We start from the raw sequence: 16,660 nt of genomic DNA, 5'->3' as shown, positions 1-16,660 counted from the left end.
CCTGGCACATAATGTGGTAATCGTTTAATAAATGCTTGTTGACTGACTGACTGACTGACTGATCAAAAACCCTAGTCAGGCCTGCCAGGATCAGGAAGCAGCCATAGCCACCCTGTCTTTCATATGTTTTTCTGTTTCTGCCCAGAAGATAGGTGGAGAGATCTCGGGCACCTGGAAGAGAGTGAGCTGTGGCATTTTCTGGTCTACTTGGGGTGTCTTAAGAGGGAGGCACTGTGGTCTAACGGGTCATTGCTCTGGGCTGAGAGCCAGGAAACATCCTCAATGAGCTGTTACTTAATTTCTCAATGTCTCAGCCGCCTCAGCTAAAAGGCAAAGACTGTCCCACTGGGGGATGCTACGTAGTGTGAGTGAAGTGTTTCTTTGCTTCATCTAACTGCACTGTTTGGGGCCTGCCTGAAGTGTGTTGACAAGAGAACCTGCCAGTCAAGGGCTTGCCAGCTGTCTTAAGCGTTTATTCAGCAATTAAGAGCTACTGAGTTAAGTGAGACCGTTCCTAATTGGTGGGCTGGAGCTCAGACAGACAGAATTGGAAAGTAGGGTATATGACCCTGAGAGATCTGAAGCAAGAGGGTGAACTTAGATCAGTCTACTGAGACAGCCAGGAGCTTCTCTAAGGAGGGTCTTTTGGTCTTGGCTAGGTTGTGGAATGTGGATGTGGAAATGTTTTAAAGTGCCTTTCACACCTCCAGAAATCTTTCCTGACTGCCTTACCTACTTGGGTTACATCTCAGTATTCGGGATCATAGGTCATAGCACACTAATCTGTATTTATTCATATATTTCTCTGGGGTGCCTTTTTTTTTTCCACCTCTAGTTGTGTTTTATTTAGATCATTGAAGTCCTTGAGGTCAAGGAGTGGGTTTTCTTTTTATATTATCAGTCCATGGCCTCCCAGCCCAGTTCCTGCACAATGAACACTTTAAATGTTGTTGATTGCAAAGACTGCCTGATGGACTGAAAGTGACAGCTTTTCAAGCTGGGGGTTCTTGATCGCTATACCCATCTTTTTCAATATACAAAGGAGAGGGTAAAGTGGGGGGGGGGGCAAGCTAGGGATGTGCGTACTGGTTTATAGCTATAATCTGGTTTCCCACAGGTAAAGGCAGGCATGTGTGAATAGTTTAAAGCAGCAACCAGAGCATTGAAAGCCAGATGACAGGTGATAAGAATACTTGCACGTTTTTAGCCTTCTCCTTGTCCCAAAAGTTAAAAAGAGAAAATAAACTGAGAAAGGCCAGCTGAGAAGCATTGTTTTCATTGACATAATTTAGATGTTTTTCTTTGCTTCACATATGTAAGGAGGTGTTGACTGGTTACAGCCACACCCTAAAGTACTTTAAGACAACTTCCTGTTTTCAAGAAACCACCCACAGAGAATAGAAATGGTTCTGTCCCGGAGAGTTCAGCTACAGACAAAAGCATATATGGGTGACTGCCCATGGTACTTCAACACTTTATTTGGGCAAAAAGCCCTGGGATGTTCTTGGCTTCTTGTTCCTCATGGAGTTGAGTTCTCCTGCCTGGAGATTGTAGGAAATAGAAGTATCTGTTTTCTTAAGAGATTGAAGTCATCCTAAATAATAATTTGCTTTATCATTCAGTCATTTCAGTTGTCTCATTCTTTGTGACCCCATTTGGGGGTTTTCTTGGCAAAGATGCTGGAGTAATTTGCCATTTCCTTCTCCAGCTCATTTTGCAAATGAGGAAACTGAGGCAAACGTGGTTAAGTGACTTGCCCAAGGTCACACAGGTAGTAAGTGTCTAGGGTCAGATTTGAACTCAGGAAGATGAGTCTTCCTTATTCTAAGCCCAGTGTCTATCCACTGACCATAAATAATAATAGCTAATATTTGTAAAGGACTTAAAAGTTTGCAAAGCGCTTTACATATATTATCTTATTTGAAACAAGTTGCCATGTTCAGATGTGGTTCACTTTGATACATGTGCTCATAGGAAGCTCTGCTTGTAATAAATTCTTGTCAATTTAATAATTTTAAATGCACTCGGGAAGCTGGCTTTTTTTTTTTAAGTGATGCTGACTGACTTCATTTGAGTAAGGAGAGTCTGATAAGAAATTCCCTGTACCAATACAGATCAGCCTATGCTCTGTAGTTTATAGTGTTAGAAAGTTGTCTTCGGGCCCTGAGGGATTAAGTGACTTCCCAGGGTACCTCAGTCTGTAGGTGTCTGAGGGGAGACTTGAACCTAGGTCTTTCTACCTCTTTCGAAGATCTCTGCTGCCGCAGCTGCTTCCTGCCAGCATTACTGCTGCTCTCTGTGTCTGGCTCTCCAGAGAGCCAGGGGTTCTTAATCTGGGCTCTGTAGACATCAAAGCCTATAGATTCCAGGGAGTCTGTGAATTTGGATGGGGAAAAGAAAGTACATCATTATTTTCACTGACTTTTGTTTTCCTCTGTAATCGTCTGCATATTGTTTTATGCATTTAAAATTACTATTCTGAAAAAGGAATCCATAGGTTTCTGTAGATGCAGTTAGGTGATTCAGTAGAGAGTAATCTCTGGGCCTTAAATCAGGTAGATCTGAGTTCAAGTCCCTACTTAGACCATACCTTGGGGAAGTAACCATACCTGACCCTCCCCCCCCGAGTTATTATAAGAATAAAATTAGATAATATTTCCAAAGTATTTACTTAACATACTTATCATAAGGTATGTAGAAGGAAAGGGCATCTTCCTATGAAGCATCTACTATGGGCCAGGTACTGTGCGAAGCACTTTTTACAAATATCTCATTTGGTCTTCACAACAACCCTGTAAGGTAGGTGCTGTTATTATCCCCACTTTACAGTTGAGGAAACTGAGGCTAACAGATTAAGTGACGGTCCGAGGTTATATAGATGGGGAGTGCCTGAGAAAGGGATTTGAGCTCAGGTCTTCCAGACTCCTGGCCCAGTGCTCTATCCACTGTGCCAACCAGCCCTCTCAAAGCACTTAGATAACAGCTTCAGAATTTGATGGGACACCATAGAGAAATTTGGGATAGAAGTAGGGAGAGTTTTTCTCTTAGTTCTGAGGTTTCCAACCTTCAAGACATTTTGTGGATCTTTTTTATTTTCCAGCCAGTTAGTTACTCAGCAAGCATTTATCAAAGCATCTATTATGTGCCAGATTGGGACTACAAAGGCAAACATGAAATAGTCCCTTCCTCAAGGAGCTATTTCACCTCCTGTTGGAGGAGCCAGTATGAAGGTATAGAAATAGTCTATACAAAACATGGTTGTGTTTTTTGATGAAACCTGTAATTCCATTGGTCTAGAAAGCTTCTGGGGCAACAAGATGGTATAGTGGATAGAGCAGTGGACTTGGAATCAGAAAGATTCCTCTTCCTGAGTTTCTATCTGGCCTCTGACCCTTAAGTAGCTTGTGTGACCTTGGGCAAGTCACTTAGTAACCTTGTTTGCCTTGATTCCTTATCTATAAAAGGAACTGTCGAAGGAAATAGCAAACCACTCTAGTATCTGTGGCAAGAAAACCCCAAATGGGGTCACAGAGAGTTGGGACATGCCAAAAAGACCGAACAACAACAATAATTTTCTACTAGTGAGAGGTGATGAGTATGGTGGTCATGTGTGAAGAGAAGAAAAATGGATATGTGAGAGATTTTAAATATTGGATTTTGGTTACTGATTGATGGCGGGAAGGTGGGGGGAGTAAAGAGCTGAATATTAATCCAAAGGTTATGGACCTGGGTTACTAGGAAGGTGAGGGAAGGAAAGAAGGAAGGGCCCTTGAAATAAGGAAATCAAGAAGGGGGATGAATTTGTGAAAAAACTCAGTGAATTCTGTTTTGGTCATGTTAACTTTGAGATGCCCTATAGGACATCCACTTCAAAATGTCCAATAGATAGTTGCTAATCCAGGGCTAGAGTTTGGGCTGGATATATAAGTCTGGGAGTCATCTACATACAAGTGATAATTAAACCCATGAGAGTTGATGAGGTCACCAAGTGAAAAAGTAGAGAAAGAGAAGAGGGGAGCCTAGGACAGAGCCTTGGGGTATACCCCCCCCAATTAGTGGGGGGGATAGGATATAAATGATGACCCAGCAGAACAGACTGAGTGGTCAGACAGGTCAAAAAAGGAGAGAGTAGCCTAGAGAGAATTGTCATGTGTCCAATGCTGCTGTAGAGATTGTAACATCATATATTTAGAGCTGGCTGGAACCCTAAAGGTCATCAAATCCAACCCCTTTGATTTGTAGATGAAGAAACTAAGTCCCAGAGAGATCAAATGAGTTCCCCAGGTTTACACAGCTAGTGTTTGAGACAGGATTCAAACTGATTCTCCCTGACTCCAAATCCAGATGTCAAGGATGAGATCAGTTAAAATACTTTACCCTGTGAAGCCTCAACTTACCCATTCTGCTTCTTTGCCAAGGGTTGCTACCATTACTTAATAAGAGATGGTTTCATGACACTTTTTAAATTTCTACGGACTCAGAAATTTGGGGGCTAGTTTTAACCATGCTGTACGAGTGGAGAGCTTAAAAGAATAAAATCAGAAGTGGCCAGCATTTCCCATGCTTTAGCAGCAGTGGTACCTGCTGATAAAATTCAGATGTAGGCTAATCCAGTTTGGGGATAGGGGTAGGAAGGAAATTGAACTCTATCAAGAGAAGATTAATTCCACTTAGATATTAACACCTTGCCACCTGATCTCTCATGCAGTCCTTCTAAGACTTCTGAGAAAGGCTTGATGTTATAAAGAAGACTGAGGTTTCTGTAGTACTGGACCACAGATAACTTAAAACTCTACTCCATTCCTCAGGGCCAGGGCAGTCTTGTACTCAAAATTCTTGGTATGGATTGTAAGAAAGATGTAAAAGAAACATTTTAGAGAGTGCCTGTGGCTTAGCCCCTCAGGGGTGGATACTGCTCTTCCTTGCTTCTGGGAGAGAGGATTAGAGTCTCTTATCTGCTTTCCTCTTAGGGAATAGTAACTGATTGTGACGTTGGTATGGGTGGTTGCAGCCCTAGGCTGTTCTCCTCTTTCTTTGCTGGTTTTTCACAGGTTCATTCTGGTTAGTGATGTGTTTGGAAAGTGAACATTTTGCTGTCGTTTTCCCTTTTGGCTACCTTTGGTTGTCATGGGGACAGAACCATCAAGACAACGAAAACCCCACAACATAGCTTTAAGACTGGAAAAAGGATTGGACCAGTTTCAGGAGCCCGAGGAAGGCCTCAAGGCTGAAAAAAGAAAGCCAGCTAGTATGGAGCGTCTTCTTTGTTTGAAGATGCAGATATCTCTGGGAGGGGTAGTGAGCAACTCCTAATTCCACAGTGTTAGGGTTGACAGGGCCCCATCATCACTCTGTGATGGAGACACTTTGAGTGTTGGGATCCCCATTTTACTCATGGTAGGTAGCAAACCAAACTGTTATCAGTCATAACCTCTTTGGGCCTCAGATTGCTCATCTGTCAAATGAGAGGGTTGGAACAGATGATCTTGAAAGTCCCCAGTAGCTCTAAATCCTCTGCCCATGACCATGCTCTACACTTTCATGTGGATGAAAGAGTAGGCTGGTAGAGAGAAAGGGGAATTTGAATACACTGAGAGTCTTGGGAATTATGTGGGAGGAAGTGTAACCAGGGAGAATGGTGACAAGGCAATGAATGCCCGAGTTGGCCTGCTTCACAGTTTTACCTAGGGAGAATTTTTACCATGTTTTAGATGGTAGGAGCAGTTTGGCTTAGAGGAGAGAGAGCTGAACTTGAAAATGGGAAAGTCTGGGTTCAAATTGTACTTCTGATACTGTGTCCCTACGCAGATTATTTGACCTCTATGTGCCATAGGCAACTGTGGTTCCCCAAGTGGATGAAATCACAGATACTGAGCAAGGTAGCATATTTGTAGGGCCACCTTGTGTGACAATGAGGACTACTACTGAAAAAAGAGAATTCAAGGAGTATTACAGTGTCCAGGACCTCCTGTGCCCTCTGCGTCCTCCGGCTGGGCACTGAAAGAGAGCAGATTTGCTTCAGACACAGAGAATGGTATGACCTCAGAGTGGAAATTCCCAGGAAATAGGGAACTCTATTCCTGACTCTGTCATTAGAACTGTGCTTAGTGTGTGACCACTGAGACCCACCGTGACATTTGCCACAGGCCTATAGGGCACAGTTTAGCATGGTGCCCACACAAATAATTTTGGAATCAGGAAAGTGAAAAAAAAACAACAGGAAAATGTCATAGGCTAAGGGTTCTCAACCTGTACCCTTTTTTTAAAATACTATTTTGATATAATTGCTTTCTTTTGTAATCTGTGTTTATTTCATTCTATTAAACTCATTATTGTTTATTTTATTAATATTTCTTATTCTAGAATTGTTTTATTTTATGCATTTCAGGACATTATTTTGAGTAGAGGTTCAGACTTCCAAAGGGGTCTTGGACACAAAGTTTAAGCTCTTAGGTCATAGATTTAGAGCAGAAAGGACCTTCACAGTTATCTGCTTCAGTTTTCTCATTTTACATGTAAGGAAACTCAGCTAGGTTGTTAGAAAAGACGTGGGATTTGAACCCAGGACTTTCTGAATCGAAAATCCACCAATCTTTCCACTTTACCGTGCTATCTCCACAACAGAGGAACAATAGTCACTCTCATTTTCAGTAGTTTCAGGGCCAGTTAGCTACTATAGGTATTAACTAAGTAAATCTTTCTCTTTCTATTCCCCACCTCCCTCTGTATTACAGAAGCAAGTAAGAGATATGGATAAAGGTCAAGGCAAACTCAATAATATTTTTAAAATATTCAAAACACTTAAATTTAAAAAAAAAAAGATGCTTAAGGGGAAGGAGATTGGGAAAGGCGCACATATAGTAGTTTGCTGAAAAGTCTTGGCTCTGGGACCAGGACCTGGGTTCAAATTCCACCTTGGATGCTTCCTACTACTCTTGTGACCTTGGGCAAGTCCCTTAACTTCCTGGATGGCAATTTCCTTATCTGAGATGGACTCAGTGACCTCAGACATCATTCCAGCTCTGAATCTCTGATCCTATGACCTCTTAATTGAAAAAAAGAGTGAGTAGTTAAGGGGCAGCTAGGTGGCACAGTGAATAGAGCACTGGCCCTGGAGTGAGGAGGACCTGAATTCAAATCTGGCCTCAGACACTTAACACAAAAACTAGCGTTGGAGTTATGTGACCTTATTAATTAATCATATTTATATATTATATATATGACATACTCTATATATAATATATGTAATTAATTATATTAATATTTCTATTCTATGTTCTATATAATATATTCTATAATTACATATTATTATAATTAATTAACCCCAATTGCCCTACCTTCCCCCCTCCAAAAAAAAAAAAAGAATGAGTAGTTGAGAAGAGACGTTTCATAAATGTGTCTGAGAGAAAAACTTGGTATGGGGCTGCCTGCCACTAACGGCCATGGGGTTCTCTCAGAGTCTCTTGAAATTTCCTGTTTCAGTTTCCTCACGTGGCACACAAGACCATGGGCACTCTCTCTTCTTGCCATAGATGTTTTATTTCTTTTATTCTTAAAATTGGTCTCTTTTGGTTTTGCACCACATTCATATACCTGCTCATCTAGTGAGCATCCCCTTGTAATAAAGATACTAAAAAAAAAAAAAAGATAGAAGAAAAAACAGTTCAGCAAAACCAGCCAACACATCAGCTGCCTCTGACAACATATGTAAGATTCCAAGGTGCTATGTTTCTCGAACTATACACACAGTGTGGCAAAGTTTTCCTTTTCTTTCTCTGAAAGTTCCCATTTAGGGTGCATGCCTTCTGGCAAGTCTCACTTCTCATCATAGAGTAATTCAAACCTGCGTGACCACCAGGCTATTGATTTTAACCATACTCCATTAGAATCATAAGTAAGGTGGGGGTAACTAAGGTTTCCTCCCAGGATGCTGAAATTCAGAGGGTGCTGATAGCATTTACAATCCGTTGGCAGCATAGAAACAACTGACTTTAATGCCTCGTTAGCAATAATAATTAGTATTCAAACAGGTTGCCCTCCTCTACCCCAGCCCTTCACCCAGCTCCCACCCCTGCAACTGTCTCTCTTGCATCTCCCTAGGTTATCTGTGGGAGTCTCCTCCCCTCTGATCTGCCTGTCATTATAATCCAGTGTTTCCTCACCATCACCCTCTTGGAGCACCACTGTCAAGTATGCATGTATGAGTATTGGTCTGTCCTTTATGTAAGAGTATCCTTTTTGCAACTAAATTGTCCATATCACTTCTGTCAATTAAGAAATAGCCTGGCTAATCATTTACCAACACCAACTGCCCCAGTTGTGTTCATTTTGTTGAGTATTACTTTGGAGTGCTGTTGCCAATCATCATCTCTTCAGGCTACTTTATTGAATTCATAGCCATTAAGGCCAAAAAAAAAGTATTGAAAATGACCCATCTCTGACGAATGCTTTTGGTCATGTTACTGCTGTAAATGTTGCCCAGGATTTGGGGAGCCTGTCTGTGTCAAGTATCATTGCTTTCAGTGGCACAGAAATTATTGATCTGAGGGTGTTTGGTGCCATAGCTCCTGGTACAAATCAGTGAGTATTTATTAAGCCCTTACTATGTACAAGGTGTGTGCTACGTGCTAAGATTGCAATGAAAGGCAAAAAGTCTTTGCCTTCAAGGTTTAAGTTGCAAACAAGTATATCCGTATAAGATATATACAGGGTAAAGTGGAGGTAAGCTCAGAAGGAAAGGCACTAACATTGAGGGGGATCAAGAGTGGATTGAAGGTACAAAATTGGCTAATTATAGCTCTGGACATACCTCCCCTTTGATCTGTCACTCTAATCCAGGGTGTCTCCTACTCACCATCATCCTCTTGCCACCACCAAGTACACCTTTGGTAGCAGGTACCTGAGTGTTACAGTCTGTCCTTTAGGTAAGAGCATCCTTTTTGCAATGGAATTGACCATATCAATGCCACCAGTTAAGTAATAGTCTGGCTAATCATTTACCAGTCACCTGCTTGTAGTAATTCAAAATCCAAATATGAAAACAGCCAGTGGGGTAGTACATATGAAATGGGATCCTACAACCTCTTGTTGAGGGCTGAAAGTAAAACATTAACAGTCTGCCAGTGGTGACTGGTCTTTTTAGGAGCTGTATTGGACATTTTCCATGGGCTCCAATAAGCCATCGTCTTGGTCTGCCACCATCTTGGTCTTTCACTCATATGCTGTTTATGTTCTTGCAAACTATTAGTTTGAATGAGATGCTGCTACTATTTTGAAAGTGCCTCTGTGGATGGAGAAAAGGTTCAGACAGACACTTGTAAGTGAAAATTACCTGGGTCAGCTGCTGAGGTTGAGGGGCAGTGACAACTGTAGGTGGCTCTCAGGATGATTGAGGAGGGAGAGAAGGGAAAGAAAAGAACAAACCGTTATTAAGCACCTACTGTGTACGGTACTATGCTAAATGCTTTACAAATATGATCTCATTTGTTCCTCACAACAATTCTGGGAAGTAGGGGCTATTATAAACCCTATTTTACATTTGGGGAAACTGAGGCAGACAGCCTTCCCCAGGATCATATAGCTACTAAGTGTCTAAGTCTGGGTTTGAAACTGTGCCTTCCTGACTTTGTGCACTCTATCTACTGAGCCATCTAGCTGATTGGGACCCACGTTTGGAAACTTAGCTTTTCAGAGATAAATTTGAGTGCTTGGGTATATGGGAAACACTAATTAGAGGTGAGCTCTGAGATTGGCCTGGTTTTTGATGCTAGCGTCACATGCTTGGTGAATGATCTTGGCACAGGCGGCTGCAGAGACATCATTGGTCTGAATCTTCTGCACTGAATATGGAAGAAAGATAAGATCCTCATTCTTATTATTCAGAAATCTTTAATGTTGTTGTTATGATATACTGTGTTCCTAATTTAAAGATTCTGGGAGCAGGAAAGCATGCTGATAAAAAATTCAGAAAGAACAGGAAGGGGTGGAAGGGAGAGAAGGTGTGCCAATAGTTCATAGATAATAAACTCTCTAAGGACAAAGGCTATGTTTTATTAATCTTTGTACCTCCCTCAGTGGCTATCATGGTATATTGAGCACAGTAGGCAGGCGATTAATAAATGTTTATTGCATGAATGAATGAGCTGCTTACCTGGCTGACTAGCATTTTTAGTTATTTCAAATGCCTGTAGACGACAAAGACAAGGAGTCCAGCCAAGGACTACAGGCCAGTGATCTATCAAAATGGTATCTGTAGTCATGGATCCATCAAGTCAGGATCTATGATCATCTTTATCTCATTCAACCTGTTGGGGAACCTCTGGCATAATTCTTTAACTCAGTTTTGCAGGGGTTTTGTTATCTTTGATTTTAAAAGGCGAATGGTGAAATGTTGAAGTGACTAGTTGTATAAAAATAGCATTATTAGTAAGGGTTAGAATGATCTGAGGGCAGCCAAAAGGGCCCCTAGCTCCAAAAGCAAAGTGAGTACCAAAGGTTGGAAATTCCAGAGAAGTAGATTTCAGTTGACTGTAAAGAGAAAATTGGTCAACAATGTCAAAAGCTCTCCAAAAGTAGACTGAGCGGCCTTTGAAAGTACAAGGATTTTCACCTCAGAGATCTTCATGGTTGCATTTGTAGACTAGACATCCTAGATTTACAGAGAAGGAAACTGAGGCACAGAGTAGTAAGTGATAGAGATAGCATTTGACTCCAAATCCAGTGCTTATTCTGCCATACTGTGTATTTCTTAGGAATATTGTAAAAAGGATTGTTGGTATCATACTGCTGAGAGTAGATGTTTGCTGAAATCTCTTCCCATTTCTGAGATTTTTTCATCTTGGGTCAAATGAAAATCTGGCCACTGGACCCAGATGGCTCTGGAGGAGAAAGTGAAGCTGGTGACCTTGCACAGCCCTCCCTCACTCACTCAAATCAAAGTAAATTGCAAATCACGCCATCATTTCCCTGATGCCATGGTCCTCCTCTTCGAAAACAAAGGACCAGGGTGACTAGGTGGTGCAGTGAATAGAGCATTGGCCCTGGAGTCAGGAGGACCTGAGTTCAAATCCTGCCTCAGACACTTGACACACCTCCTAGCTGTGTGTCCTTGGGCAAGTCACTTAACCCCAATTGCCCTCAAAAAAATTTTTTAAAAGGCCAAAGAAAAAAAAAAGAAAACAAAGGACAAACAAAACAATAAATCTTAACAGTTATTCCAGAGCAATTCAAAGCCATGGCAATAGTTTTTAAAGAAAACCTACCTCCCCTCCCAGATCTCATACCTGGTGTATTTTAAACATTTGCACCTAGGCCTGTGTTCTGCATGAAGCTAGCTTAGTGTGGTAGAGTGCTGGACTTTGAGTCAAAAAGACCTGAGTTTGAATTCTGCCTCAGAGACTTAGGAGATACTTACTACAGGCAAATAACGTAACCTCTCTGGGCCTTACCTTTCTGATGTATAAAATGGGGATAATAATAGCACCTACCTCCCAGGGTTGTGAGTATCAGATCAGATGACATATGTAAAGCGCTTTGTAACCTTAAAGTAGTAAATGTTAGCTATTATTATCAGCATCATCAAAAATAGAATAGGAGTAGTGTCATACAGGAAAGCCCTAGTCCATGACCCACATGGCGCTAGACCACTTATTTAGTTGTTTTTTCAGTCATGCCTGATTCTCCATGTCCCCGTTGGGGATTTTCTTGGCAAATACACTAGAGTGTTTTGCCATGTCCTTCTCCAGCTCATTTTACAAATGAGGAAACTGAGGTAAAGTTAAATGACTTGCCCAGGGTCACACAGTTATTAAGTGTCCGAGGCCAGATTTGAACACAGGAATATGAGTTCCTGACTCCAGGCCCAGCCCTCTATCCACTGGACTAATTGATCTTCTAGTTAATCTTTCTTTTTCTTCCAGTTTTATGTACTAGAGACTTCTTGCTAACTAGAGAAAAATTGACTATACTTTTTGGAGTTGGTCAGGTAGAAAGGAAACTGATACATCATTGTTTTTCACCTTAATATTCCTTCCACAACAACCTTCCATACCCATGAGCCATTATTTAGTGTTATTACTTAACACTTTCTTCTCCATCAGGCTACTTTTTTATTTAAATTTTTTCCATTAATAGTCATTTGTTTCGTCACCTTCATATCTCCCCTCAATTGAAAAAAAAAAGACAAGAAAAAAAACCCTTTTAATAAATATGAACAGTCAAGCAAAACACATTCCCACATTGGCCTTGTCCAGAAATGTATGTCTTACTCCAGAGGTGTCAGAATCAGAGCTTGAATTTAAAAGAAGAAAAGAAAAAAAAAATCAGAGCCTATAGATTACCAAAGGAAAAAAATACAAAAAAAAAAAAACCCCAGAGTTTTCCTAAACCAGATTAAAATGTAATACAGAGAGATGTTTGTCAAAATAAATAAAAATACAATTTGTAGTTTTTGAAGTTCACATGTGGTGCAGGCATCTGTTTCTGTTTGAGTTTGACATTATTATTATTCTACATCTTTAAGATATCCAAAATTAAGAAATCATCAGGCTCCATATTATTTACTGTATTCTATAGTGTGCATTTGTGTGTTCATCTTGTGGAGTATTACTTTGGAGTGCTGATATCCCAATCATCATCTCTGAGGCCTAAATTATTTGATTCATGGCCATTAAGCCAAAAAAAAAAGTTGAAAGTGAACATTTCTCTGACCAATGTTTTCTGTTGTGTTGCTGCCACAAATTTTGCCCAAGATTTGGGGATCATGTGTCAGGTGTCATTGCCATCTGTAGCACTCTGGCACTGAAATCCTAACTGGCATGGTTTTTTTTTCACTATTGTATCCATGAGATGCAAAATGGCGCCATAACAATGACTATGAAAGTAATATAATTAGTGGTTTGTCCTCAGTCCAAAAAAGCCTCCGCTATCCACTGGTAAAATGCTCTTTGTGAGGTCCTGATGCTGTTTCTCATGACATTTAAGAATTCTGTCCAAGTTCAGGTTGGGGAATTTTCCATTTCTAACCATTTATGACAGGGTATTCATGCTTATTAACCTAGTCAAGGCTTCTAGGTTAGGATTTATAGCAGTTAGTTATTAGTTTATTAACTGAGACCAGTTAACGTCTTGTACTCTGCTTTTTAAATTTTGTGGTTGTGGTCCTCCTAAGTTTGTGGTATTAAGGAGAATGTCCTTGTATAAATATCTCTGTGCCTCTCCCATGAGAACCTTGGAATTAATTTGGAATGCAGCTTGATAGAGGAATTTGGTATTTAATAATTGCCAATTGGCAGAACAGAGAAATTGGCAAGAATAATTAGGACTGAAACCTCAGTGATTTGCACATGGCAAAGAGAGGAATTTCCTCTTTGCGGCATATGTATGTTTATATATGTATGTGTCTATGTGTGTGCAGGTAGAAGGATTGAAAGAAAGGGAATTACTTCCCTACTCAAACAAACTACTGAATTCTGTCCTTTCCTCCCTTTCCAGAAAGAAGACACAGTTCGATGTGTAAACCTTCTCCCTCTCCAGCATCGCCACCCTCCAATTCCAGGACATCACTGTTACAAGTGAAAGCAAAATCCTGTATCAGCGGCCATAACCCTGTCAGCAGCAACGCAAAGCCATTCAAAACGCCCAAAGACAATCTACTTACCTCCAGTAGCAAACAGCACACAGTCTTTTCTTCGAAAGCATCAAGGGATAAACCATGGTGAGTCACTGGGTGCTGGAAACACCGAACTCTTTGCTTGCCTTTTCACCCTTATTCCTTGTTTCCCTCACTATGAAACGTGGTGCTTACTTTTTGGTTAGGCATCACGTTCCCAGATTTAGGAAAATGAAGAGGAAAGAAGGAAAATCAGAATGATAGTCCAGAATTAAAAGCTAGAATGAAAATGGAGGCTTAAAAGTCTTATTTTCTTGATGTGGGAAATTTTTTCTCCCCTTATTAGAAATGTTAAATGATGCCCACATAAAGAAAGACAGACAATATTCTTTTAATTATATGGCCAACTTATGATTTTTCATGGTAAATAATAGTATTAAAAATTCCACATGAAAAGCAGAATGTCATTGTGGATAGAGAGCTGACCTGGGAACCAGAAAGACCTGGGTTCAAGTCTTACCTCTGACATACACTGGCTGTGTGACTCTGTGGATGTCCCTTAACCTAATTGTGCTCCAGGAAGTTCTCTAAAATGATAATTTTCAGAAAAAGTGCTGATCTGCCCTGGGAGGAGGAGTTTCCTTAACTGGGAAGAAACCTATACCAATGAAATCCCAGGTCAAGTCCCTAGCCCTAGTCCAAAAATTCCACAAGTAATCTTCCCCATTGGGAAAAAGTGAACCCCGTTACAGAGAGTAAATACTGACCCACTGGGTTATAGGGACCACTCTCATGATGGAGGTTCCTCCTCTGCGGAGGGAAACTTAAGTCTGGGACTCTGATTTGTACCGAACCTTTCTCTGGCATGAACTATGGGGTCATATCTCTGATGGATATTCATGATGCAGACCCAAAAAAAATGCATTGGTGTGTGAGCCAAAGATGACCAAGGAGATGCCGCTTCTTTGGAACAAAATGAATGGCAGATGCCTGTGAAAATGCAGAGGATGGCGTCATTTTTTACCTCTATCTTTATAAAAAGTATTTTACTTTGATTGGTTAACTACAGCAGGTTCCCTTTGTGATAGGAAAGGAGGAAGAGCCAACTAGAACAGAAAAGGAAGTGTTTGAAGAGTATCTTTAGAAGGTATTCCCTGCTTCCATCAGTGTGATGATATGCCTTCTAAGATGCTTAGGGAACTAGGAGAGACTATTGCAGAAGCATTAACCCCTCATTTTGGGACCTTGTGAAAGTAGTATGAGAAGAACAAATGCCATATCTTGGGGGGGGGGGGGGGAGCAGGTGCTGTTTAAGTAAAAATGGCCTTGATCGTGTTATGAACCATTAGACTGAACGTTATTCCTGAAAAGATAGTCGATCAATTTGTAACCACAGGATTTTGATAGTAATTTGAATGCTTTAGTGAAGAGCTAATCATTTCCAGATCAATGGAATTTCCTTTCATGATAGAAACACAGGCTCTATAGACAATGGAAAGTTAATAGATGTCCTGCATCTGCTCTTTATAGTAAGGCTTTGGTTCTTTCCCCATGCTGTCCTCATCCACAAGCAGGGAAGACACAGAGTTCTGGTTCCTCCTTTAGTTCAGAGGACACACAGCCACCTGAATGAGTCACACTCAAAAAGTGGCTGTCTGTGGGCCCAACAGCAACAGACATGTAGGGAAGAGTCCTGTAGTCATTATCTGTTATCTTTATCAGTGACCTGGAGGAAGGAATGGAAAGAAAAATGCTCATTATATTTGTCTAGAGTCAGCACTGCTGATGCCCTGGATGATAGGACATTAGAGAAATGAACCTTCAAGAACAGAGTGAAGTTTAATATAGGGACAAACACAGGGCACCATGTTTTAAATCAACAAATGATGAGATAAGGCTAACTGGGTGAATATAAAAAGAGTCGAAGGAATTCAGGTGATCACAAGTCAAGTAAATTGCCAGTGTAATCCTGTTACTAAAATGTTAACATGATAGCAAGACACAGTAATAGGAGTGTGGAACACGAAGAACAAAGAAGGAATCCTTCCCATGTATTAGCTGTTAGTCTAACTTATTATTTCCAATTTTCAGTCTCCACATTTTTTTAAAGGATCTGTAAAACCTGGAAAGGTTCACTTGAATTTTACAAATATTTATGAGCATCTACTGAGGGCAAATCTAGAAAATGGCAACAAGAATTGTCAAAAGAATAGAAAATAGATGCTTTGAGGAAACGGTTACAAGAACTAGGTTTCTGGGGCAGCTAGGTGGTGCAGTGAGTACAGTACCAGCCCTAGAGTCAGGAGGACCTGAGTTCAAATGCAGCCTCAGACACTTAACATACACATACACACACACACACACACACACACACACACACACACACACACACAAAACCTAGCCATGTGACCTTGGGCAAGTCACTTAACCCCAATTGCCCTACCTTCCCTTCTCAAAAAAACCCCAAAAAACTAGGTTTCTTAATAATAATACTAACTGGTATGTGGGTAGTGCCTTAAGGTTTTAAGAGGCTTCACATATATCATCTATTTGATCCCTATAAAAATCCTGTGAACAAAATTTTGAAGGTATTATTGTCCCCATTTTACAAATGAGAAAACTAAGGCATGGAGCTATATTAAATGCCTTGCCCAAGGCCTCACAGCCAGTAATTGTCAGAGGCAGGATTCAAACCAAATTTTCTGTCAGCTCCAGGTTCAGATCTTTTTCTATACCATTCTGCTGCTCTTAGACTTAACATGAGGAAGAGGAAGGTAACAAAGAGGTGCAAATGTGTTATAAGGAGAGTGCTCTCCACAAAGGATAGAGCAAGAACAAGTGATACAAGAGAGATATTGTTTAGAAATAAAGATGGACTTTTTGACTTAAAACAGTGATTAAATATTGGAAAGGGCTAGCAAAGATTCTGTGTTCCTGGAGAAACGCAAGCAGCCATTTTGGCTGGTTCAGCCAGTCACTAGAAGGCAAGAGGCTGAACTGAGTGAACCCATGAAGTCTCTGCTAATGCCTTGATTCTGTAATTTAACTTTA

The 16,660-nt window shown here is 40.7% G+C and overlaps 1 protein-coding gene across 8 annotated transcripts in view; it reads left to right on the top strand.

Annotated features, from left to right (window-relative positions):
• ATXN7L1 (ataxin 7 like 1) overlaps window positions 1–16,660 on the top strand; it is a 271,611-nt gene that overhangs the window by 197,682 nt on the left and 57,269 nt on the right. For all 8 annotated transcript variants that reach the window (XM_069106974.1, XM_069106970.1, XM_069106969.1 and 5 more), the window contains one exon: window positions 13,492–13,714. In XM_069106974.1, the coding sequence (XP_068963075.1) occupies window positions 13,492–13,714 (223 nt within the window). The remainder of the gene's footprint in view (window positions 1–13,491; window positions 13,715–16,660) is intronic.

This window comes from Petaurus breviceps, unplaced genomic scaffold, assembly GCF_028583685.1.
Source record: "Petaurus breviceps papuanus isolate PSGF00001 unplaced genomic scaffold, PetGlider_PUasm1.0 84, whole genome shotgun sequence".
Classification (NCBI taxonomy): Eukaryota; Metazoa; Chordata; class Mammalia; order Diprotodontia; family Petauridae; genus Petaurus; species Petaurus breviceps.
Note: the sequence above shows the minus strand (reverse complement) of the source record. Positions and strands in the feature narration are given on the sequence as shown.